General features: G+C 44.7%; 4 protein-coding genes across 8 annotated transcripts in view; 1 reads left to right on the top strand and 3 right to left on the bottom strand.

Annotated features, from left to right (window-relative positions):
- Window positions 1-25,155, bottom strand: part of LOC310757035 (uncharacterized protein) — a 162,800-nt gene that overhangs the window by 69,895 nt on the left and 67,750 nt on the right. The gene's annotated exons all lie outside the window — the stretch shown is intronic.
- LOC310757031 (uncharacterized protein) lies at window positions 86-7,459 on the bottom strand. Of its 2 annotated transcripts, XR_014545020.1 has the most exons (3): window positions 7,237-7,459; window positions 492-1,723; window positions 86-372 (listed from the first exon to the last, which is right to left on the bottom strand). XR_014545020.1 is itself a non-coding variant. In XM_083602125.1 (2 exons), exon 2 carries the CDS (start codon window positions 1,710-1,712, stop codon window positions 546-548), a length of 1,167 nt encoding a protein of 388 aa, XP_083458251.1. In that variant the 5' UTR covers window positions 1,713-1,723; window positions 7,237-7,459; the 3' UTR covers window positions 86-545. The 2 variants fall into 2 exon arrangements, 1 of the variants encoding a protein (XP_083458251.1); XM_083602125.1 differs by having other exon boundaries at window positions 86-1,723.
- Window positions 11,952-17,706, top strand: LOC310757164 (uncharacterized protein). 2 transcript variants are annotated; one of them, XM_083602388.1, is made up of 2 exons: window positions 11,952-12,053; window positions 15,123-17,706. In XM_083602388.1, the coding sequence occupies exon 2, from the start codon at window positions 15,461-15,463 to the stop codon at window positions 16,316-16,318; it is 858 nt and encodes a 285-aa protein (XP_083458514.1). In that variant the 5' UTR covers window positions 11,952-12,053; window positions 15,123-15,460; the 3' UTR covers window positions 16,319-17,706. The 2 variants fall into 2 exon arrangements, with proteins under 2 accessions (XP_083458514.1, XP_083458513.1); XM_083602387.1 differs by having other exon boundaries at window positions 11,980-12,131.
- The window catches only part of LOC310756715 (antigen-presenting glycoprotein CD1d-like), a gene marked incomplete at its 5' end in the record, with an annotated part of 23,177 nt that continues 15,424 nt past the window's right edge, over window positions 17,403-25,155 (bottom strand). The window contains 2 exons of one of the 3 annotated variants that reach the window (XM_083601332.1): window positions 17,403-18,545; window positions 21,849-22,001. In XM_083601332.1, coding sequence (XP_083457458.1) covers window positions 21,892-22,001 — 110 coding nt within the window. In that variant the 3' untranslated portion in view covers window positions 17,403-18,545; window positions 21,849-21,891. The remainder of the gene's footprint in view (window positions 18,546-21,848; window positions 22,002-25,155) is intronic. The other 2 variants (XM_083601331.1, XM_083601330.1) reach the window with 2 other exon arrangements.

Raw genomic sequence — 25,155 nt, 5'->3', positions numbered from 1 at the left:
CTCATCATGCCCTTTCCATATTGCTCTCTGCTGCAGCTATATTTTGAAGAAGCAGGACATCAGAAACACAGGCATTGCCAAGGAAGCATGTACAAATCTACTTTATTGGCGTTAGCTCCTTTTGAGAAAAAGCGTGCGAGTTTTTCTGGTGAAGACAGAATACGGAAGATTCCTCATCCTATCCCACCCGTTAGAGAAACAGAATTGTCAGGATTTCCCAGAACCAGATCTTTCTAAGACTAGATTTAGTCTGCGTTCCTTGCTACCCTATGGTCCATGTCGCCTATTCCACGTTGCAAAAGATTTTCTGGATGTTTTTCTCAGGCACCCCCCACCGTGCGTCAATTTCCATTAACAACAGCCTTTCTCAACCTGTGGGTCCCCAGATGTTGTTGAACTACAACTACCATCGTCCCTAGCTAGCAAGGCCAGAGCTCAGGGATGATGGGAGCTGTAGTCCAACAACACCTGGGCACCCACAGGTTGAGAACCGCTGGTTTGCAAGCTTTGCTAGCACCTAACTGGGACTTCATCAGCTAGGGTTGCTACTCAGAATCTTTAAGAGAGGTCTCCCTTTCATGGATTTTCCGGTGCTTCCGAAGGTTTGAACTGACACTGAAACCCCTCCCGCACTCGGCGCATTCGTACGGCTTCTCTCCCGTGTGCACTCTCTGGTGCGTGATAAGGTGCGAATTGTTGCGAAAGGTTTTCCCGCACTCGAGACAGGCGTACGGCTTTTCTCCCGTGTGAAGCCGCTGGTGGCCCACAAGCACCGAGCTGTAAGAGAAGCCTTTCCCGCACTCGGGACACTTGTACGGTTTTTCCCCTGTGTGAATCCTCAGGTGAGTGACGAGGTGCGAGTTCGTGTTGAATTTCTTGCCGCAGTCGTTGCACTTGTAGGGTTTTTCTCCCGTGTGGATTCTCTGGTGGATAATGAGGTCTGCGCTCCGGCAGAAGTTTTTGCCGCACTCCAGGCAAAGGTAGGGCTTCTCGGTCATGTGGATTCTCTGATGACTTAGAAGACCCGATTTAACGCTGAAGCTTTCCGGGCAGTCGGGACATTGATAAGGCTTCTCCCCCGTGTGGATTCTCTGGTGCATCACGAGGGTCGACCGTCTGCCAAAGCTTTTCCAGCAGTCCTGGCATTTATAGGGTTTCTCGCCGGTGTGGATTCTCTGATGAGTAACGAGAGTGGAGCTCCTGCTGAAGCTATTTCCACAGTCAAAGCATTTATAGGGCCTCTCCCCTGTGTGCGCCCTCTGGTGCATAATAAGGTTTGAGCTGCGGCTGAAGGTCTTCCCGCAGTCGCAGCACTGGAACGGCGGTTCCTTTAAGTGAGTTCTCTGGTGTCTGTTGAAGTTGAGGATCTGGTTGAAGCTTCTTCCGCAGTGAGGACAGAAAAAGGGCTTCTCTCGCACGTGGCTTTTCTGGTGCGCGATGAGGTGGGTACTCTGAACAAAGCCTTTCCCACACTTAGAACAGATAAACGGACGGTCTCCCGTATGGAGTTTCCGGTGCCGGACAAGGTCAGAATGCCGGCAAAAGTTCTTCCCACAATCGGGACACGTGTGTTTCTTCTTGAGAACTTGTTCTTCCGGCATCCCAGTTCCATCCCTTTCCAGAAAGGCCTTCAAGTGAGGCGGGCTCCTAGAGCTGCCCTCCTCCAAGAGACTTTCCTGGTCGGTTTTCTCCTCTTTGGGTTGGGTCAACATTTTATCAGTAGCTGAAAAGAAACAGAGAGAGAGAAAAAACAGAGATGAGGCATTATTCCGCGCTGAGGACTCAAAAAATTGTTTCGTATTGCAGAGAGTCAAACTAGAGATGTTCTGTGGGGATACCTTCCATCTCTACAATTCAATGATTCATACAATCCCCTTATTGATGTTCACAAGCCCTTCTTCCCATTTTCTCAGCCTTTGGTGCATTGTTTATCGATTAAATTTTTTTTAAGCTGCTCTTTGGGTCTGACCTTAAGATGGAAGAGGAAAAAAGCAGAAGAGACTGAATGTATACATTGAAGTATATACACAAAGTGTCAAATGTAGTGACAGTAATAATAATACAACAAAACACCACCACCACAAACTGGTTTATAAGTATAAAACCAAATTTACTAGAATAATAGCTAGAATAGAAACAACAAAGATACTAAGGTGCCATGTGCAAGACAAAGCCTGGAGATGCTGTAAACATGGAGTGGATAAATGTACAACTCTATCTTAACAAGTTACATGTGCAGTAAACGTTATACAGGCTGGATAAATGAACCGTTCAACAAGTAGCGTAACTCCAATCACGGAACGGCAACCCCGTGCCGCCACAACGGCAAGGGTAGCACACTGGAGAATATGAAAAAGTTTTTCAAAGCCAGTTTGTGGTGGTGTTGTTTTGTCGTATACATTGAAGCCATCTGGGCATATAAGCATCATACATAGGACCGCAATACCTCAAGGACGGCCTCTTCCCATATGAACCTACCCGGACCCTGAGATCATCTTCTGAGGCCCTCCTTCGTGTGCCTCCTCCTCGAGAGGTCCGGAGGGTGGCAAGACGAGAACGGGGCCTTCTCTGCAGTGGCTCCCCGTCTGTGGAATGCTCTCCCCAGGGAAGTTCGCCTGGTGCTTTCATCATGCACCTTTAGGCGCCAGGCAGACATGTTCCTGTTTAACCAGGCCTTTGGCTGACCTGATGGACATCCTATACCCTTTTAAAATGTGGCTCTTTTGGAGGGGTGTTACAGTATTGGGTTATCATTCTTATTTTGATTTTGCATATTGTGGTCTTTTCTGTGAACCTCCCTGAGACCTCCGGGTACAGGGTGGTATATAAATTCAATCAATCAGTCACTATAAAGTGATAAAATGGTTTACGTGATAAAATGATTCCTTTTCCAGTACTGTTCTGAGAGTTTGCCTCTTGTTTTGTTCTCTGCGGTTATGCTACCCCCCCTTCCTTTTTCTCTCTCTTTGGGGTACCAGTAGGACTCACTCACCGCTGCTGGAGTGAACACCCACCCAATTGATAATGCCAGTCCTGTCCCCGACATACCACAATTAAAGAGACATATTGACAACCTGGAATGTGTGCAGAGAAGGGTGGCCAAGATCTAGGGCTCTTAGGAACCACAAGCTTAACATAAGTCAACAGTGAGATGCAGCAGCCCCCCCAAAAAAGCTGATGCTATTTTAGGCTGCGACAACAGAAGTCTAGTGTCCAGATCAAGGGAAGCCATAGTACTGCTCTATTCTGCCCTGGTCAGACCACACCTGGAACACTGCGTCCAGTTCTGGGTGCTACAATTTTTTTTTTTTAAGAAATATTTATTAAGATTTTACAAAAAAAACAGATATACAAAAACACATAATAACAAAAACAAGAAAAAAAAAATAAGAGTAAACACACACAAAAAAGATACAAAAAATTAAAAACAATTCTTTTTCATAATTTAAAACTCATTTGCTTGTTTCTTTGACTTCCTCACACCTCCCCTTCTTGTATTCCCATTTAAATAATCAAATCAGCAAATCCTTACCCTCTTTCATTTATCTTATCTCTATAACTTAACATTTTATAACTCAGTATTTTCATCCATTATCAATTCATTTTTGCATATTCTTATTAACTTTGTTACTAATACCACTTATTTCCAATCCAACACCATTTTAGTTATATATTTTTTTACCTATTTATCTGGGTGCTACAATTTTAGGAAGGATATTAGCAAGCTGGAAGGTGAGCAGAGGAGGGCAACCAAGGTGATCAAAGGTCTGGAATCTAAGCCTTATGAGGAGCGGCTGAGGGAATTGGGTATGTTAAACTGGGAAAGAGAAGATATGATAGCCATCTTCCAATATCTCAAGGGTTGTTACATGGAAGAGGAACAAGTTTGTTTTCTCCTACTCTGAAGGGGAGGACTCGAACCCATGGCTTCAAGTTGCATGAAAGGAGATTCTGACTAAATATTAAGAAGGACTTTCTGACAGTAAGAGCTGTTTGGCAGGGTAACGGACTACCTTGGGAGATAGTGGTCTCTCCTTCCTTGGAGGTTTTCAAGCAGAGTTTGGATGGTCATCTGTCATGGATACTTTAGCTGAGATTCCTGCATTGCAGGGGGTTGGACTAGAATCATAGAATCATAGAATCATAGAATCATAGAGTTGGAAGAGACCACAAGGGCCATCGAGTCCAACCCCCTGCCAAGCAGGAAACACCATCAGAGCACTCCTGACATATGGTTGTCAAGCCTCTGCTTAAAGACCTCCAAAGAAGGAGACTCCACCACACTCCTTGGCAGCAAATTCCACTGTCGAACAGCTCTTACTGTCAGGAAGTTCTTCCTAATGTTTAGGTGGAATCTTCTTTCTTGTAGTTTGGATCCATTGCTCCGTGTCCGCTTCTCTGGAGCAGCAGAAAACAACCTTTCTCCCTCCTCTATGTGACATCCTTTTATATATTTGAACATGGCTATCATATCACCCCTTAACCTCCTCTTCTCCAGGCTAAACATGCCCAGCTCCCTTAGCCGTTCCTCATAAGGCATCGTTTCCAGGCCTTTGACCATTTTGGTTGCCCTCCTCTGGACACGTTCCAGTTTGTCAGTGTCCTTCTTGAACTGTGGTGCCCAGAACTGGACACAGTACTCCAGGTGAGGTCTGACCAGAGCAGAATACAGTGGAACTATTACTTCCCTTGATCTAGATGCTATACTCCTATTGATGCAGCCCAGAATTGCATTGGCTTTTTTAGCTGCCGTGTCACACTGTTGGCTCATGTCAAGTTTGTGGTCGACCAAGACTCCTAGATCCTTTTCACATGTACTGCTCTCAAGCCAGGTGTCACCCATCTTGTATTTGTGCCTCTCATTTTTTTTGCCCAGGTGCAATACTTTACATTTCTCCCTGTTAAAATTCATCTTGTTTGTTTTGGCCCAGTTCTCTAATCTGTCAAGGTCGTTTTGAAGTGTGATCCTGTCCTCTGGGGTGTTAGCCACCCCTCCCAGTTTGGTGTCATCTGCAAATTTGATCAGGATGCCCTTGAGTCCATCATCCAAGTCGTTGATAAAGATGTTGAATAAGACCGGGCCCAAGACAGAACCCTGTGGCACCCCACTAGTCACTCTTCTCCAGGAAGGACTAGATGACCCTTGGATCCCTTCCCACTCTACAATGCTATGACTCCATCTATGATTCTAAGCTGGGACAGCACGGGCTGTTGGGTATATTACAGGTTACCCAACAACATGTTGGGATTATGGGATGCCACTACTACTACTACTACTAATAATAATTATTATTATTATTTTATACCCTGCCCTCCCCGGCCAGAGCCTGGCTCAGGGTGGCTAACACCAGTAAAATTACAGTAAAAACATAATAGGGGGAGAAAAGACCAATTTAAAATACAGATTAAAATGCAATTTAAAAAGCAGCCTCACTTTAAAAGTAGCCCATAGTTCAAAACCATAAGGGGAGGGAAACATAAGCGTCAGACCGAGTCCAAACCAAAGGCCAGGCAAAACAGCTCTGTCTTGCAGGCCCTGCAGAAAGATGTCAAGTCCCGCAGGGCCCTAGTCTCTTGTGACAGAGCGTTCCACCAAGTCGGGGCCAGTACTGAAAAGGCCCTGGCCCTAGTAGAGACCAATCTAACCACCTTGCGACTTGGGACCTCCAAGGTGTTGGCATTTGTGGATCTTAAGGTCCTCCTTGGGGCATACCAGGAGAGGCGGTCCTGTAGGTACGAGGGTCCTAGGCCGCATAGGGCTTTAAAGGTCAAAACCAGCCCCTTAAACCTGACCCTGTACTCCACCGGGAGCCTGTCACCGTTTGTGCTTGAGGCAAACCACCTGTGCTGCATTTTCCCAAGGCCTGTTGAGAGTTTTCACAGCAAGAAACTCCTCTTTCAGGTCCGGCAGAGTAAAAATACATAGCCTTGATGCGAGGAGGAAATTCCAGATGTCAGCACAGCAATAAATCACAGCAACACAACCCAGTACGGACAGAACTCTTTCGTTGTTGACTTTAAGCTTAGTGATTACAGTACTATGCAAGAATACGATCTTCTATCGGGTTCCCGACATAGGCACACTTAAAGGTTTTAGGCCTTGCCCTGGGTCGCTGCAAGACACACACACACCCCCACAGGCCCCACAGGTTTGCGTTCAGACTAAACTGTCTCTCTGTCCAATCCAGATAACCTTCCAGCAATTAAAACAGCTTCTGGAAAATGCTGGGAAATTTGGGTGTTTTCTGGGAATCAATGTCTCACCCCAACACTGGTTCCAGTGGGTGCATGCTTAAAGAGACCCAGAGCTGCCCCACACTCCCCAGTCCCAGATAAGCAATCTATACTGGCTGGCGGTGCCCTGTGGGTGGCATTATGACGGCATAGTTAACAGGGTGGCACTGCCAGCACACATAAATTGAGCGGGCCTGGAGCTCTGCTCGGGGCTGTTCTCCAAATCCCGCTAACTAGGAACTGGGGGAGAACGCTATGGCCAACTTTTCCCACACTTCCTCAAAGCCTGTGGCAGTCATATGATACAGTGATACCTTGGGTTAAGAGCTTAATTCGTTCTGGAGGTCTGTTTTTAACCTGAAACTGTATTTAACCTGAAGCACAGCTTTAGCTAATGGGGCCTCCTGCTGCTGCCGCGCCGCCGGAGCACGATTTCTGTTCTCATCCTGAAGCACAGTTCTTAACCCGAGGTACTAATTCTGGGTTAGCGGAGTCTGTAACCTGAAGTGTCTGTAACATGAAGCGTCTGTAACCAGAGGTATCTCAGCCCGTCTTACCTCCCAGGGCTGTTCTGAAAAGCAAAACGTGGCAATTTCAATATACGCCACACCGATTTCTTCAAAGCGCGAGGCTGGATGAGGCTAATTGTCCTGATCGTGAGATCACCCCCTATTTTCTGACGCGTAGAGAGATCGCGGGGATCTAAAGCGCCTGCCTCGTTGGCGGATCTCCCCCTTTGAGCAGATCCTAGGCTGCGGACAGGGAAAAAAAAAACCCATTCCATTCGTCCGTCGTTCTGCTTTTCTCCCAACCGAACCGCTTGGGCGCAGATTGGGGGGCTTCCTCGCCCCCAGCCCTGCTCGGCCCCTGGACGGGGTCTTCTCCGGGGCGATTCGCCCCCCCCCCCATCTCCCCACCCTCCGGCCTTGCAAAGAGACCCGACGGGCTGCACGGGAGGAGCTAATGGCCGCCGCGGCCCAAGGGCTGCTTGCTGCGTCTCACCTCGGTCGGGCTCGGGCTTTGCAACGCGGGATCCGGGCCCTTGCGGCAGCTCGGCGTCCCTTTCCGTGCAGGCGTCCCCCAGATCCCTCCCCAGCAGGGGGTCCAGCTCCCGTCGATCTTCTGGGATCGTGGGCGGGAGAAGGGAAGGGCCCGGATGGATACCCTATTTCTCTCGCCACCACCGCTTCCTTCGGAAAGAAGCGGAGGAGGAGGAGCCCTCTGCTGGACGCTGCCTGCCTGCGCCAGGTGTCGCTCGTGGCGTCTAAAGTTAGGGAGGGCGGGGAGAGGGAGTCTATCCCGCAGCTGGGGAGAGAGGGGGAGAAGGTCGAGCTGTTGCATTAAGAGTCGTGGGATGCAGAGATTTCTCTTGCAGCATTGCGGCATAGGAAGAAGGACTCGGTTAAGATTCATTGGGTAAAGATATTGGGTCTAACATACAGCTGAGTGATTGGGGAAAACTATGGAAAGAAGGTTTAAAATTTACTGCGTGCAATGCCTTAAAAGCAAATGTGATGAAAATGATGTATAGATGGTATATTACACCCATTAAATTAGCTAAAATGTATAAAGTTAGTAATAAATGTTGGAAATGTAAAGAAAAAGAAGGAACATTTTATCGCATGTGGTGGGAATGTCAAAAGGTGAACAACTTCTGAGAAATGATATATAATGAGGTGAAAAAAATGTTGAAATATACATTTATTAAGAAACCAGAAGCATTTTTACTTGGCATTGTAGGAGATGATATAAATAGAAAGGATTCTAAGCTGTTCCTATACGCAATGATAGCAGCAAGAATATTATTGGCACAAAAATGGAAGCAAGAAGAATTATCAGCGAAAGAAGAATGGAGGATGAAATTGATGAACTACGCAGAATTAGTTACAGATAGGTAGCCGTGTTGGTCTGCCATAGTCAAAACAAAAAAAAAAAATTTTCCTTCCAGTAGCACCTTAAAGACCAATTAAGTTAGTTCTTGGTATGAGCTTTCGTGTGCACGCACACTTCTTCTGTGTATCTGAAGAAGTGTGCATGCACACGAAAGCTCATACCAAGAACTAACTTAGTTGGTCTTTAAGGTGCTACTGGAAGGAAAAATTTTTTTTTTGTTTTGACTATGCAGAATTAGATAAACTAACAGGAAGAATTTGAAACCTGCGGGACCAGAGATTCACGGAAGACTGGTGCAAATTTACGGACTATTTGAAAAGTAATTGTGATGATCAGATTACGTTTGTAGGTTTGCAGGAAGTTTTGTGAGGAGAATTATTGCAAAAATGGATAAAGGGGGGGATTGTTAGTTAAGATAATTAAAGGCAATATGAATTTAATAAATGCAGAAGAAATGATAAGAATGGTGGATCATCAGAGGTGCTGATGGAAGTCCAAAAAGATTGTATAAGATGTGAAGTTTTATTGTATGTATTATAATTAATATGTTAAAATTAATAAAAAATTATTTTTTAAAAAAGGAAGAAGAAGGGGAGCCTTCGCGTGATCTCCAGCACAAAAGCATCCTAAGGGATAGGACTGTTTGCTTGCTTGTTCCCTTCTTAAAAGTTATACACACCCCTTTATTGTTTTTTTGTAAAGACCCCTCAAAACGGTTTTACTAAAAGATTAAATTGAGGAAAATTTGCAGCAGTGCTTTTTAATTTTTTTTTATAAATAAGGGCCAGGGCCTTCTCAGTGATGGCTCCGACCTGGTGGAATGCTCTGTCCCATGAGACCAGGGCCCTGCAGGATTTAACTTCCTTCCGCAGGGCCTGTAAGACAGAGCTATTCCTCCTGGCTTTCAACTTGAATTTAGCCTAATCTTTTATTCCCCTTCCTTCCCTCCCCCTCCCCTTTTTATTAAAATTACCTGCTCTGGGATCCCACAGCTAATTCTCCCCTGGTCTCCTCGCTGGCCCAAATAGGACTAATTTAGCCAGCTAGCCCTGGTGATCATCTAATGTTTATTGGATAGATTTCCCCCCAAAATTGATTTTTGAATTCTGAATTTATTGATATTCATGTTTTATATTGTATTTTATGCTGTTTTTTGTTGCATCAATTATGTGTTTTAAATTTGTTGTTAGCCGCCCTGAGCCCGGTTTTTGAACCGGGAAGGGCAGGGTATAAATAAAAAAATATTATTATTATTATTATTAAGTTTATACGCTGCTTGATTGTACAAAAACCGGTTTACAGAAGAGACAAAGTTATCCATTAAAAAAAAAGATGACAGTGATTTAAGGCCAATGCACACAGAAAGTCGTCGGCTGCCTCCACAGTAGTTCAAGTCACACATCTGCAAGAGTAGAATACAGTACGGTGTTTTGAGGTTCTTTCGGTATTTAAGACAACATCTATCAAGGTTCTTGACCTGTGCATGCATGCGTGCATGAAAGTGTAGATGTACATACAGTGGTACCTCGGGTTAAGTACTTAATTCGTTCCGGAGGTCCGTGCTTAACCTGAAACTGTTCTTAACCTGAAGCACCACTTTAGCTAATGGGGTCTCCTGCTGCCAGAGCACCGCCGGAGCCCGATTTCTGTTCTTATCCTGAAGCAAAGTTCTTAACCTGATGCACTATTTCTGGCTTAGTGGAGTGTGTAACCTGAAGCGTATGTAACCCGAGGTACTACTGTACTTCGTTCTCAAGAAGCAGACGCAGAATTTTAAACCACTAAAATGGAGGAATATGACCTCAGCTTTCTATGTATCGGGGGGGGGGTGGGGGGTGGGAGGCTTGTTTAATCAAGGGTGTTTTCATCAGGCGCCGAAAAGCGCACAGCAAAGGCGCCTACTTGAGATCAAGAGGCAGGGAGTTCCAAAGACGGTTGAGGTCTTGCAGAGGCCAAAGGGCATGACGTGGCACCGGTAGCAGTGCCGATTCCGCCTATGGAAGCGGGGGGGGGGGGGTCACGTGGAGTAAGGGTACCCCGTCTATGGAGTTTGGGTTGGGTAGCCAGCTGTTTCAAGCTGTTCAGCAGTGGAAATGGGGGAAACCCTAGAAATGGTGTTGTTTTTTAAAGAAAGAAAATAAAAATGAGAGAAAACTTTGTAGTGGCTGAGAAAGAGCCAGTTATTGATGTCACTCTGTTTTGAAGGCGCATGAGGTCATTATTTTGCTCAGGTAGGTCTGCTTCGGCTCAGCACCTAGATGAGAGACTTGTTTTGAAAGAAAAACGAGTTACCAGTGTAAGGAAATACAGTGGTACCTCAGGTTCCATACGCTTCAGGTTACAGACGCTTCAGGTTACAGACTCCGCTAACCCAGAAATAGTATCTCAGGTTAAGAACTTTGCTTCAGGATGAGAACAGAAATCATGCTCCAGCGGTGCGGTGACAGCAGGAGGCCCCAGTAGCTAAGAACACTTTCAGGTTAAGAACGGACCTCCGGAACAAATTAAGTACATAACCAGAGGTACCACTGTAGTTTCCACAAGCCTGTCGCGAGGATAGGGACAATCTGTTCCTTCCTCCCTTGGAGGTCCCTTCCAAACCTACAATCCTATGACTCTTACGAAATAGCACAGTTAATTTTTTTGTTTTTACAGGCAGCTCATATGTCGCTGGTGGCGCTGTGGGTTAAACCACAGAGCCTAGGGTTTGCCGATCAGAAGGTCGGCAGTTGGAATCCCCGCGACGGGGAGAGTTCCCGTTGCTCAGTCCCTGCTCCTGCCAACCTAGCAGTTCGAAAGCATGCCAGTGCAAGTAGATAAATAGGTACCACTGCAGCAGGAAGGTAAACGGCATTTCCGTGCACTGCTCTGGTTTGCCAGAAGCGGCTTAGTCATCCTGGCGACATGACCCAGAAGCTGTACGCCGGCTCCCTCGGCCAGTAAAGCGAGATGAGCGCCGCAACCCCAGAGTCGTCCGCAACTGGACCTAATGGTCAGGGGTCCCTTTACCTTTACCATATGCTTATTCAGTCCCATGCAAGTGTGTATTCAGCAGCTTTATACTCTGTGAGGGATAAACTACAGCTCCCATGATTCTTGGGGAGGAGATATGTGCTTTAAATGTGTATTAAGTGTAATAATAATTATATAATAATAACAATTTATTATTTATACTCCGCCCCTCTGGCTGGGTTTCCCGGGTCACTCTGGGCAGCTCCCAAGAGAATAATAATAATAACAATAAGCGATAAAGCAGCAAACATTAAAAACTTCCCTAAAATTGGTGTTTACACTAAGGGTGGAGAACCTGCTGGATGCTGTCTCCCATCACCTTGTTCGTTGCGAGTTGTAGTCATAAAAAAGGCCCACCAATTTCTGCATTGCAGGGGGTTGGACTAAATTAATAATGATGATGATGATGATGATAATAAATTTTATTTATACCCCGCCCTCCCTGGCCAGAGCCGGGCTCAGGGCGGCTAACACCAATAAAATCACAGTAAAAACATAATAGGGAAGGGGACCCAATTTAAAATACAGGTTAAAATGCAATTTAAAATGCAGCCTCATTTTAAAAGTAGCCGATAAATCAAGACCATAAGGGGAGGGAAATATAAGGGTCAGACTGAGTCCAAACCAAAGGCCAGGCGGAACAATAATAATACATTTTGACTCTTGGGGGTTCCTTTCAACTCTACCATTTCTCTGATCGCGCCCATCCACCGTTTCCTATACACACGGCCGGCCGTAGCCAGCAGAGGGCTCTATATGAGATCGGATTGACTTGCTGGGAAATAAGAAGAGGGAGAGAGCAAAGCGAAGATCTTTTGAGCTTCCGGATCAAGGAATTTGCTCATCTTCTTCCTTGCAAGTTTCCGGTTTCCCAGGCACTGGAGAGGCGGAGGTCCTTTGCGGGACTAGCCAAGGTGAGGCTTCTTTCCCAGGAGACAAAATGTGCTGCTGCTTCCGCTGTTTGTCTTTGGGATTGGAGTTGGAATAATAAGGTAAGGGGCAAATGGCCATCTCCCACGGCTGTCACGCCCTACCTGCAGTTCCCAGCCTGCAGAGAATATAGATACAGTGGTACCTCAGGTTACATACGCTTCAGGTTACAGACTCCGCTAACCCAGAAATAGTGCTTCAGGTTAAGAACTTTGCTTCAGGATGAGAACAGAAATTGTGCTCTGGCGGCGCAGCAGGAGGCCCCGTTAGCTAAAGTGGGGCTTCAGGTTAAGAACAGTTTCAGGTTAAGAACGGACCTCTGGAACAAATTAAGTACTTAACCCAAGGTAGCACTGTAGATTAGATAGATAGATAGATAGATAGATATAGATAGATGATAGATAGATAGATAGATAGATAGATAGATAGATAGATAGATAGATGATAGATAGATATAGATAGATAGATAGATAGATAGATGATAGATAGATAGATAGATGATAGATAGATAGATAGATAGATAGATAGATAGACAGACAGAGATAGATGATAGGAACTGCATTTTCCCAAAGGACCGCAGGTGTTTTAGAGAAGCAAGGAAGTAAAACCAGGAAGTAAAGAACTGGGCGCTTGCAAAGATTTGGAGCAGAGTCTTTTCCACGAAGCTGTGGCAAGGTTAGGCAGCCTGTAGTCTTTCAGATATATATTAAAATTATTTTTGTTTAAAATGCATGCCCTGCTTTTTGTGGAACTCCCTCCACAAAGCAACTTGTAAACTACAAGAAATAAAAGCAGCAATTAAAAGACAGTTAAAAAGAATATTGCATGTAATGCAAAAGACAGAAAAATCCTTAAATGGGCCACCAAGACCTTCAGCAATATCCAAGTGGTCCGTAGGGGAGAAAGTCTGGGAAACACTATAATAGATAATTATTGGTTCAAGGGAAAAAATAAATAAAGGATAATTATTGGTTGCCAAGATCCAAGTTTGGGGTAAGTACTCTTTGGTGAGAGAACCCCAGTAGAGATTTAAAATCACAAAAAATGCAGCAAAGTGTAGAAATATATGCTGTTAGACCTTCCAAAGTCCCCCTCTTCCCCTAACATAGAAAAAGACCACAAGTTTAGTAAGTTAAAAATGGTTTACTTATAAACTCTCCCAAGGCCAGATTCATGTGCTTTTCCATACAGCATTCCAAAAAAAGTTGCACAGGCAGTAAAACTTCCTTGGATTTGAAAGTTAGTGGTGAGAGTTCCTACATTATTGGTATAGGAACTCAAGGTTGGCCAGAGCTGGAGCAACCAGCACAGGATGAGCTTCCCAGGTAGACTGAAGTACAACAGGGCTTGAATACCTTCCTCCCAAAGTGAGGGGGAGCGACCTAGGCTGAGCCTGGCAGGACAGCTTACTCTATGGTCTTAACCCCTTCATGTGTTAAGTAGACCTAACCATATTGGTTATATGAGACTAGTTACCGCACAATAAGACCATCCATGAGCATGGTGCTTTACAAAATCTAGAGGACTGGTGCCTGGACAATTTGAAATTCTGCACAAGGAAGAAGCGAAGGGAAATAAAAGCAGGGGGTAAACTGGAAGAATATACATTTTCATTAGCATGTATCCATAGGCTTGAGCTGCAATCCTATATAGACTTATCTAGGAGCCAGACCCATTGAGCTCAGTGGGGCTTATTTCTGATTAAATGTGTATTAGCTACAGCCCCAAACCCAGTGGCCTCCAAATATTTTGGACAATTCATAATAATAATAATAATAATAATAATAATAATAATAATAGTGGTTATTTTTTATACCATGCCCATCAGGCTGGGTTTCCCCAGCCACTTTGGGGAAACTCAGATCAGTCATGATCATTGGTTGTGCTGGTTGGACCTGATGTGAGTTGTGGTCCAAAATGTATGGAGGGCACCAGGTTGGGGAAGCCTGTAGGATATGGGTATTAAGGGCATGTGAAAGGAAGGACATGCAGGCCTATGCATTAGCATCCTGTCTCCGACCTTGTGAGGATTTCCCAACCTTTGCCATGTTGGGGCATAACCTCTGCATGGAAATTCCTGGTGCAATTTAGAAATCTGGGTAGCTGAGGTTCTAAATCGCACAGGGAGCTTCCAGTCTTAGAGAAGGCGCTTTGCATCAGAAGTTATGCCCTGATACCTTTGGGTGGGAAGGGCCACAGGACTTTGGGGGTGGAGCTAAATGCACAATGCCCACTGTCCTCTTCACATGTGCTTCCTTAATGGAGGTAACACACAAAAGGGATTTCCTCTCCCATCTAAATGACTGAGAATTGGGTTTCCTCCAGTATCTTTGGAGGGAATGGTTTGTTTATTGCAGGCTTCCTAAACCTTGGCCCTCCAGATGTTTTTGGCCTACAACTCCCATGATCCCTACCTAGCAGGCCCAGTGGTCAGGGATGATGGGAATTGTAGTCTCAAAACATCTGGAGGGCCGAGGTTGAGGAAGCCTGGTTTATTTACTACAATTAATCCAGAATGCGGCAGCTAGACTGGTGACTGGGAGCGGCCACCGAGACCATATAACACCGGTCTTGAAAGACCTACACTGGCTCCCAGTATGTTTCCGAGCACAATTCAAAGTGTTGGTGCTGACCTTTAAAGCCCTAAATGGCCTCGGTCCAGTATACCTGAAGGAGCATCTCCACCTCCATCGTTCTGCCCGGACACTGAGGTCCAGCTCCGAGGGCCTTCTGGCGGTTCCCTCGCTGCGAGAAGCCAAGTTACAGAGAACCAGGCAGAGGGCCTTCTCGGTAGTGGCACCCGCCCTGTGGAACGCCCTCCCACCAGATGTCAAGGAGAAAAATAACTACCAAACTTTTAGAAGACATCTAAAGGCAGCCCTGTTTAGGGAAGCTTTTAATGTTTAATATGTTATAGTATTTTAGTGTTTTGTTGGAAGCCGCCTAGAGTGGCTTCCAGCCAGATGCGTGGGGTATAAATAATAAATTTTATTATTATTATTATTATTATTATTATTATTATTATTATTATTAAACTCTCTGTGTCTTGGCAGAATGAAGAGGAGAACGTGATGGACCTCTTATTTATCTCCTTTTGGCATCTGGTACGTCATCCATATCCTGCGCAGAAGAATAAAAGTGAAGGGCTTGAATGAGGGTAACTGCAGCTAAGTAAACAGACCGATCTGACTAGGGAATATTGCTGGTCAGAACACAATTTAATCATCCATCACACAGCAAAGTCAGCTTCAAAATATTTGACTTTGAATACATTGTTCAGCCTGAAGCTTCAATTTTATCCCTTATCGAGAAACCTGCAAAGCAGAGACTCTTTATCCGTTTTTGGGGCTCAGGAGACACAACTGGAGAATAAATTCACCTGCAGCATCACATGGGAGAGAAATTATTTAAAAGCCCCAATTTTGGGGAAAGCTTCCTGGGCCGCTCAGATCCTTTCGAACATCAAGCCCACGCCACAGGCGAACTGTACAAATGCCTGGAGTGTGGGAAATGTTTCACTCACAGCAAGAACTTCAGCGCTCATCAGAGAATCCACACGGGAGAAAAGCCGTACAAGTGCCCCGAATGTGGGAAAAGGTACGGTGCCAGCTCCACTCTGAGCCGGCACAGAAAAATCCACATGGAAGAAAAGCCCTACAAATGCCCCGAGTGCGAGAAGAGTTTCAGTTACAAAGCAGACCTCATTAAACACCACCGGGTTCACACCGGGGAGAAACCTTACGTCTGCGGCGAGTGCGGGAAAAGCTTCAGCCAGAGCTCAAACTTTGTGACTCATCAGAGAAGCCACACGGGAGAGAAACCTTACGAATGCCCTGACTGTGGGAAAAATTTCACTGTGAGTTCGAGCCTTATTGAACATCAGAGAGTCCACACGTCTGAGAAGCCCTTTTTGTGCGCGGAATGCGGGAAAAGCTTCAACCGGAGCTCCCATCTCAACGTGCACCAGAGAATTCACACAGGAGAGAGGCCCTTCCAGTGCCCCGATTGTGGGAAAGGCTTTACTATCCTTTCCACCCTTAGTAAACACCAGAGAATCCACACGGGAGAAAAACCGTATAAATGTCCCGACTGTGAGCGGAGCTTTAGGGTGAGCTCCATTCTTACGCAGCATATTAGAACCCACACGGGAGAGAAACCGTATGTCTGTCCCGACTGCGGGAGAAGCTTCAGCCAAAAATCGCCCCTCATCGCTCATCAGAAACTTCATGCTCGTAAGAAAATGCTGTAGGCGACTGTTCTGCGACAAAAGGGGCCATCTGCACTGTACGTTTAAAGCGGTATCATACCACTTTGAAGACAGCCATGGCTTGCCGCAAAGAATCCTGAGAAACCGTAGTTTGTTAAGGGTGCTGTGAGTTGCTAAGGGGTGTCCATTCCCCTCATAAACCTGCAATTCCCATAATTCCCTGGGAAGAGGGATTGACTGTTAAACCCTTCTGAGAATTGTCGAAGATGGGACCACATTGCTCTGACTGGCAAATCACTGAGTCGTAATTATCATAGCTTGGCATAAGAAAATGTGCAGTGATAGGTGATAACTTTCACTCCTGGATAGGTTTTCTTTCTTTCCTTTCTTTCTTTCTTTCTTTTCTTTCTTTCTTTTAAAAATATCCTTCCACTTTTACTTTTTAAAAAAATACAACATTCCCTTTCCTCCCGATTGAGGAATTGATTATTAAACCACTGTGAGAATTCCAGTTCTGTGAGGGAGATAAGGGTGCTCATTGTTTAGGAAACCCTCAACAGACTACAGCTCCCAGAATTCTTTGGGGGAAGCCATGACAGTGTAAAATGGTATCATCGTACTTAAAACGCATGGTGTGAATAGAATGCCAACTCCTTTTTTAAAAAAAAAACCTTTTAAAAAAATGAGCTTTATTTATTTATTAAATTTTGTGCCCTGCCCTTCCTCCTTAAGGATCCCAGCATAGCAAACATCGAATGCTAAAACAGTACAATTTAAAATAAAAATATTTTTAAAACTGCCTAGAAACATTTAGGGCATCCAACACCATAGTACTTCAAACAGGTTTTTTTTTAATGATGAAAATACAAGTCTTTAAAATATTTTATTTACATTTTCTCAAAATTTACTTCTCCCCCCCCCCAAAAAAAAATCCAGAGTCCTTTTTGCTGGGGATAAACCAGATTGAAATTTCCAGGTGCCAGGAAAGGTTATTCATGTACGTGACAATTGTGGCTTGTGTTTTGTTAGTGCCAAAATGGAAAGTGAGCGAGGGCAACTTAAGTTGACAGAATATGTACAACTTGCAGATTTAACATATAGAATAAGAGAGCAAGAAGAACATACGTTTAAAGAAGATTGGAAAGCATTTATTGAATATATGGGAAATAACTGTGTACAGCTGAAAATGCTGGCAGCATTAAGATAAATTCAACAGAGTTAATAATTTTTGATGGCTGTAAAAGGGGAAAATTGATTTGAATGGTTATAGTAATAGTAATATATGCAGGGATGTGTGATATGTAAAACGAACCATGGAAAGAGAAGAAGGGAAGTCGCTGGATATTTCAAAGTTAGTAAAATGTTTATTTGAAATTGTAAAACAAAAATTGTAATAAAAATTATTATTAAAAAAATACATCTGAATTGTTCACAGTGTCAAATGTAAATTTGTCGGAAGCTTATAAGCTGCTGCAAAAATTGCAAAACGGCCCTCTGGAAACTGCATCTGCCACAGCAAAACAACAAAATGTCATAAGATAAATTCTTACCCGTAAAATCTATGGTAGCATAAGCTCTCATGGACTAGCTAGTTCATAGAAAATAAATACTGTATTAGTATTACTACTAATTAATTTGTTAGCTGCTTGACATAAGGCAGTCTAAGTGGTTCACAATCAAGTTTTAAAAACTTATACAGAAAACATTATATTCCGCCACGGGGCGAGAGGCAGGATTCTGCAACCTACAGCAATACTCACATGCCACCTCTGCTCGGTTGACCCAAAATCCATCAAATTCCTGGGCAAAGAAAAAAGTCTTAAACCAACCCTGTAACAAAACGTTGGCACCTCACACTGAGCACAAATTCATCAACTTATTTTAAAGCATTTATATACTGCTTTGATGCAATCACATAACCTTAAGTTATAATTTCGCCGTTACAGCAAGACTAATTGTGCCGAAAAGACGATGCTGCCTTATGCCAGGCTTTGCCAACCTGGTGCCCTCTGTACTGGTTGGAGCTGCTGGGAGTTCGAGTCCAATCACTGCCAACATCCCTCCAAGGCTCCAAGCAGTCTTTCTCCAGAGTTTGCCACCTCTATAGCGGAAGCGTTTGTATGCTGATAGTGACAGCATCTGTGCTGTTCTGCAAGGTTTTCTTTTTTCCTCAGCTTCCAACTGGTGATGTTCCTTCCGCTGAGTGAATGTCTTCATAGCTCCTGGAACGAGAAGAGAAAATTAAGTGGCTTGTTCCGGGAAAGAAGCACTAGGCTGTTATCCTGACATCCTGACATCACTGAGGTCCAGTGCCGAGGGCCTTCTGGCAGTTCCCTCGCTATGAGAAGCCAAGTTACAGGGAACCAGGCAGAGGCCCTTCTCGGTAGTGGCGCCCGCCCTGTGGAACGCCCTCCCAACAGATGTCAAAGAGAAAAATAACTACCAAACTTTTAGAAGACATCTGAAGGCAGCCCTGTTTAGGGAAGCTTTTAATGTTTAATAGGTTATTGTATTTAAATATTCTGTTGGAAGCCGCCCTGTTTCTGTTGGAAACCCAGCCAGATGGACGGGGTATAAATAATAAATTATTAATTATTATTATTATTATTATTAGATCCAAAGGCCAGCGTCTCCCTTCCTCACAATGGCTGGCCTGCTGCTTTGGGTAAAACCACAAATTGCGAGTGAAGGCAACACCACCCCCTCCCCGCTCTGGTATTCACAAGCAAACCTTGATTTTGGCAGTGGCTCCAACTCTCTTAAACTTCCTTTTCTGATTCACTTCTCAAAACAAAGCCAACCAGAGATGTACATGGATGAAAGGGGCGTGACCCCCAAGTTTGTGATGAATGAATTTATGGCTCAATCTGCATGAGCTTCAGCTGCTCTAAACACAGAAATCTTTGAAATAATCTCTGCAAGTTGTAATCTAGAATTTAGCCACCCTGTGCTGTAAAGATTAGCATTTGCCACCCAATTTTGCCACTGCCTACCGAAACCAATTAAAACTGGTATAATGTCCTTTTAGGAAAAGACCACGACTGTGGTGTTCAGACTCTGTGGGGAGAGTCACTCATCCTGAGGAGAAATCTGGGCCTGTTCATTGGCACACTACATTTTTATCCTGCCTTTCCTTCAAGGAGCTCAAGGCAGCGCCCGTGGTTCTTTTTTACGGGACCGCCACTCCTGGTATGCCCCGCAGAGGACCTTAAGGTCCATGAATAACCATAGTTTAGAGGTCCTGGGCCCTAAGGAAGTCAGACTATCCTCCACCAGGGCCAGGGCCTTTTCAGTGATTGCCCCGACCTGGTGGAATGCTCTGTCCCATGAGACTAGGGCCCTGCAGGATTTAACCTCCTTCCGTCGGGCCTGTAAGACAGAGCTATTCCACCTGGACTTAAATTTGAATTCAGCCTGATCTTTTCTTTCCCTTCCCTTCTCTTCCCTCCCCCTCCCCTTTTCTGAAGATTACCCGCTCTCACGACCCCACAGCTAATTCTCCCCTGGCCTCTTCGCTGGCCCAAGTAGGACCAATTCAGCCAGCTATCCCTGGGGATTATCTAATGCTTATTTCCCCTAAATTGATTTCTGAATTTTGAATTTTATTGTTATTCATGTTTTTATACTGTGTTTTATGCTGCTTTTACAATTAAGTGTTTTCAATTTGTTGTTAGCCGCCCTGAGCCCAGTTGTTGAACCGGGAAGGGCGGGGTATAGAAAAAAAAATATTATTATGATTTGCCTCCTCCCGTTTTAACCACACAAAAGCCCTGTGAAGTAGGTTAGGCTGAGAGATGGCAACTGGCCCAAGGTCACCCAAAAACTTCATGGCTGAGCAAGGATTCGAACCCAGTTCTCCTAACACTTTAGGAGGCATGGCTCTTCCCATCGCACAGGAAAAAAATCATGGGAACTGTAGTTTACCATTGCAGAGCTATAATTCCCTGCACCCTGAACTAACTAGACTTCCCAGGATTATTTGGAGGAAGCAGTGAGATTTTAATGCATGGTACAGACATCTGACACTAACCAGTACCCACTCCCCACAAACACCAAGAGACACACTCAACTTCCTGCTTGCAGGAACCCTGGAGTCACAGCTCAGCAACCTTAGTAGCTGACATTTCACCACTGAAATTGAGTGCTTGCAATTTGTTATATGGCAAAGGCCCAGTGATTTGCAACCACACTGGAATGTGGTGTGAACTTACTTGCTCTGTGATCTACTGAGAATCAGGCCAGATTTCTGTCCTCATATTTCTGCTCCCTCATCCTAACCGTGTCCTGGGCGCTTCTTAGTGATGGCTTCGTTGGAGTGGCCAGAAGCTAGACAGCTTTTTGCTGATGGACTGCCCAGCTGCTAATAGTAACTTCAAGGTGAGATTACTGCAATGCGTTATACGTAGGGCTGCCTCTGAAGACAGTTCGGAAACTTCGGCAGAAGTGCAGAATTCAGCAGCCAGGTTGCTCACTGGAGCAAGATGGTTTGAGGATATTAAACCGATCCTGGTCCAACTGCACTGGCTACCAATTAGTTTCCAGGCCCAATTCAAAGTGCTGGTTTTGACTTATAAAGCCTTAAATGGCTCAGGACTGCAATACCTCAAGGATCACCTCTTTCCATATGAACCTACCCGGACCCTGAGATCATCTTCTGAGGCCCTCCTTCGTGTGCCTCCTCCTCAAAAGGTATGGAGGGTGGCAACACGAGAACAGGGCCTTCTCTGCAGTGGCTCCCCGCCTGTGGAATGCTCTCCCCAGAGAAGTTTGCCTGGTGCCTTCACTACACACCTTTAGGCACCGGGCAAAAATGTTCCTTTTTAACCAGGTCTTTGGTTGACCTGATGGATATTCTATACCCTTTTAAAATGTGGCTCTTTTTTTTGGGGGGGGTGTCATTGGGTTATTGTTCTTATTTTGATTTTATATATTGTGATCTTTTTTGTGAACTGCCCTGAGACCTCCAGGTCTAGGGCGGTATATAAATTCAAACAAACAAACAACGGTGTAACTTTCAGATGGCTCTCTGAGTTTGGCTGCTCTTTCATCTGTGCATCTGGCTGAGCTACATCTTGGCGGGGTGTGTGTGTGTGTGTGTGTGTGTGTGTGTGTGTGTTATTCTTTCCCTGCAAATACCAATACCAGCACTAGTTTTGGATCCAAAGTAAAGAGCCAGTGTGTTTACAGTGGTTAGAGTGTGACTAGAGACTTTGGAGAGCCGGGTTCAAATCCCCACTCAGCCATCAATCTCGCTGCTGGTTGACTCTTGGCCACAGCCGCTGCCTCTCAGTCTAACCTACCTCACAGGGTTGTTGTGGGGATTAAATGAGGAGGGGGAAGAACCCATAGCTGTCAACGTTTTTCCTTTTTTAGGATTCCTCGCAAGAAAAGGGAAAAGTTGACAGCTATGGAAGAACCATGTATGCCACCTTCGGCTCCTTGGAGGAAAAGGTGCGGGTATAAATGAAATAAATACATACATACATACATACAATAGGCAAAAAGCAAAACTTTCTCCCCCGAATCTCCCCTGAAAGCCACAGAGCTAGCGATGGCCCCCACTTGCCCCCACTCTTTGTAAATCGCAAACATTTGAAAAGGGAATAGAGGAAAACTTACCTACGTCTCCTCTGCCGGCAAATTACTACACCTGCCACAATTGCGACTACAGCTATTAAAGCAACGGAAATCCCTATTATTAGCGCAGCCTTGTTTCCTGTGCCTTCTGGAGAACACGGAAGACAAGAAAAGAAAAGGCGACAGGATTAGAGAGAGAGGAGACCCACAACAAGTCACTCCGATGTCTGCACCCTACAACCAAGCTGAGTCTAACTGAACACAGTCTAGTGTTGAATACCTACTCTGTGGCAGCGTGTGCATATGTGGACCTGAGTGAAAACTATCTACAGTATTCCCCTGCTGGCCCAGGGTGAGAACTTCAGTACATAACACCGCCTCTTTGCTATCCTTCCACCAGCAGGTGAAGACTTTCTTGTTCCAGGTCTCCAGCTTGCGTCACAAGTCAATGGCGGTTGCCCTCCGCGGGCAGCGAGGAGGTTCAGGCAGGGGAAAACCCGGATTTATGAGGGCACATCCTGGCAATGTTCCCCAGTGGGGTCTGGGGAGTTCACTGCATCCTGCTGTGCCGCTCAAGCCTGTGTCTGTCAACTTGAAAGGCAGAACGGGTGCGACCTGGGAGTGTCCCCCTGCCATGGATGAGCCTATGTCCCCGGCAATGATCTGTGCTGGAATCTGGAATGTTGGTGTCAGTCAAGAGATGCTCCTGAACCAACATATGCCAATGGGCTGCAATCAATCAACTGCCAAAAGGACGGGGCTTGGTTCTTTGAAGGTACAGTGGTACCTTGGTTTTCAAACAGCTTAGTTCACGAACAACTTGGAACCTGAATGCTGCAAAACCGGAAGTAGGTGTTCCGGTTTTTGAACTTTGTATTGTCGATTTGTGTTATTATTGTTATTGTGGTTTTTTGGTGTACATGTCTTTTTAGTTTGGTGTTTGTACTGATTGGAAAAAGTGAATGAAAAAAAACAAGAACGAACGGCTGCCAAATAGATCTGGCAAGAGGCCAAATTTGAGAAAAGATTTTGTTCTTAACTGTGTGCAGAGGAAGAACTTTTAATGTTGGAGACTGGGCATGTATTCTGTGAGTTATTTATGGCTGCAGTGCATACTCTAGTTGGTGAACAGCGGAAGGAATGGAAAGGACCTTGTACCACCCAGATAAACACTGCAATGAACTGAACAATGGAACTGTATTAAATGTAAGTAATTTGGTTGGATTTGTAATAATTTGGAGAATTAATAAAAATGATTTGGAAAATGATTTTCTGTTCCAACAGGCCTTTGTAATTTAACAGATATTTAAGGAAAGAACTTTTAATAGTGCTGCACTCTTTTTATTGTTTGTGTTATAATAGATCTGTTTTTCACATTGCTTTAAATATTTTAGAATTTAATTAACCTTTAATGATGACCTTTTCTATGTTTTTAGCTTTCTGCATTTTATTTGTCCTGTTTTAATTTGTGTAAGCTGCCTTGCATCCTGGTTTGGGGAAAAGGTGAGATGTAAGTAAATTATAATAGTAACAACAGTAATAATTGTTTTCGGTTTTTTGCATACCACTTTGAGAGGTGGGGTTTGTTTCTTTGTTTGTTTACAATCAAGCAGTGCATGCATTGCATGAACTAAAATATGTAAATAAATGATATGTATAGTTAAAGTCATGGTTTTCCCAGTAGTGATGTGTGGAAGTGAGAGCTGGACCATAAAGAAGGCTGATCGCCGAAGAATGGATGCTTTTGAATTATGGTGCTGGAGGAGACTCTTGAGAGTCCCATGGACTGCAAGAAGATCAAACCTCTCCATTCTGAAGGAAATCCGCCCTGAGTGCTCACTGGAAGGACAGATCCTGAAGCTGAGGCTCCAATAATTTGGCCACCTCATGAGAAGAGAAGACTCCCTGGAAAAGACCCTGATGCTGGGAGAGATGGAGGGCACAAGGAGAAGGGGACGACAGAGGACGGGATGGTTGGACAGTGTTCTTGAAGCTACCAGCATGAGTCTGACCAAACAGCGGGAGGCAGTGGAAGACAGGAGTGCCTGGCGTGTTCTGGTCCATGGGGTCACAAAGAGTCGGACACGACTAAACGACTAAACAACAACAACAAAAAAGTACTAATCCTCTCTCCAACCACAAATCCCAACTGTGGTGAAACCTTCACTTTGATTGGTTAAAGTTGTTGCTGGGGGGAGCTGAAAATATCTATGAAGTGCATGCAGTAACCAATCATGTTATGTAACCAAACAGCAGAAATAGCGCTTCGTATTTCATAATCGTCCTGGCGAGGTTCAAGAGTCAACAAAAAAGGCGAGGTTTCTGCAACTGTCTGCCCACTGAAAGGCTCGAGATACTGTAATGTTTGCAGGGTGGCTCAGTAAACAAGTTGGCTCAGTAAGCGAGATAGGAACTTTTCTTTTTCTTTCAAAATAACTTCTCATTTGTGGTAAAGTTCCAGCTAACCCCAGAAACAATTTTAGCAGAATAAAGACCAGTAAGGGGGTATTGTGATAGGAATTTTATGATCTTAGATATATGGTAATGTTCATAAGTGTACCAACCAAGCACGTACATAGATCAGCACAGGAAGACCGACCTGGAGCCATTTTGATTCCTAAACTGAGTAAATGTTTTCTCTGCAAGGTCAAAGTGGGAAACCTCGCATTGTCTCTTCCCTCCCAAATCCTGTCTTAAGGGCACATTTAAGATATGAATAGGTTGTGAGCCTGTGACCTGGCCCAGGAACTAAGTATTTATCATTACAAAAGACTAGCCAGGCTCTCCAGGAAATCCAATCAAGTAACCTGCCAGACAGGAGATAAACGACAGGAGAAAAACAACATTCAAAATTTCTGTTTTAGACCGCCTTTTTTGTGATGTAGGTATGATGTATCTGAGGGGTGGTCTTAGGTTACACCCCTTCTGTGATGTATTTATGATGTTTCTGGGGGTGGTCTTGATCTACAGGGTGGCAATTTCAAAAGTCTTTATAAGGCCTTGCGCGCCATTTTTCTGGGTTCTTCCTCTCTCCTGCGGGTGAGGGGAGCACCCTGTTGCAACAGCTTTAATAAAGATCAGGCTTACTAGCTGCTTTGCTTCTCATTATTCTCTGGTTGGCCTCTGTTATTCTCTCCTACCAATAGGGAACCTATGTAAGGACTCTATATGGGCTCTTGGATACCCCATAAGGGAAAAGGGCAATTTTTGTTTACAACAATGTGGTGTGGGAATTATCGCTGCCATCCCTTGGCATTCAAAAATAAAGCAGTAGCTAATGCGTGCCACCCTCTTCCTAACAG

This window comes from Podarcis filfolensis, assembly GCF_964270895.1.
Source record: "Podarcis filfolensis genome assembly, chromosome: 2".
NCBI classification, from domain to species: domain Eukaryota; kingdom Metazoa; phylum Chordata; class Lepidosauria; order Squamata; family Lacertidae; genus Podarcis; species Podarcis filfolensis.
The sequence above is the reverse complement of the archived record's forward strand: the minus strand, read 5'-3'. Positions and strand labels throughout refer to the sequence as shown.

Excerpts from the sequence above, each read along its gene's own strand:
- LOC310757031 (XM_083602125.1), bottom strand. The coding sequence starts at position 1,712 with ATGTTGACCCAACCCAAAGAGGAGAAAACCGACCAGGAAAGTCTCTTG.
- LOC310757164 (XM_083602388.1), top strand. The coding sequence starts at position 15,461 with ATGGGAGAGAAATTATTTAAAAGCCCCAATTTTGGGGAAAGCTTCCTG.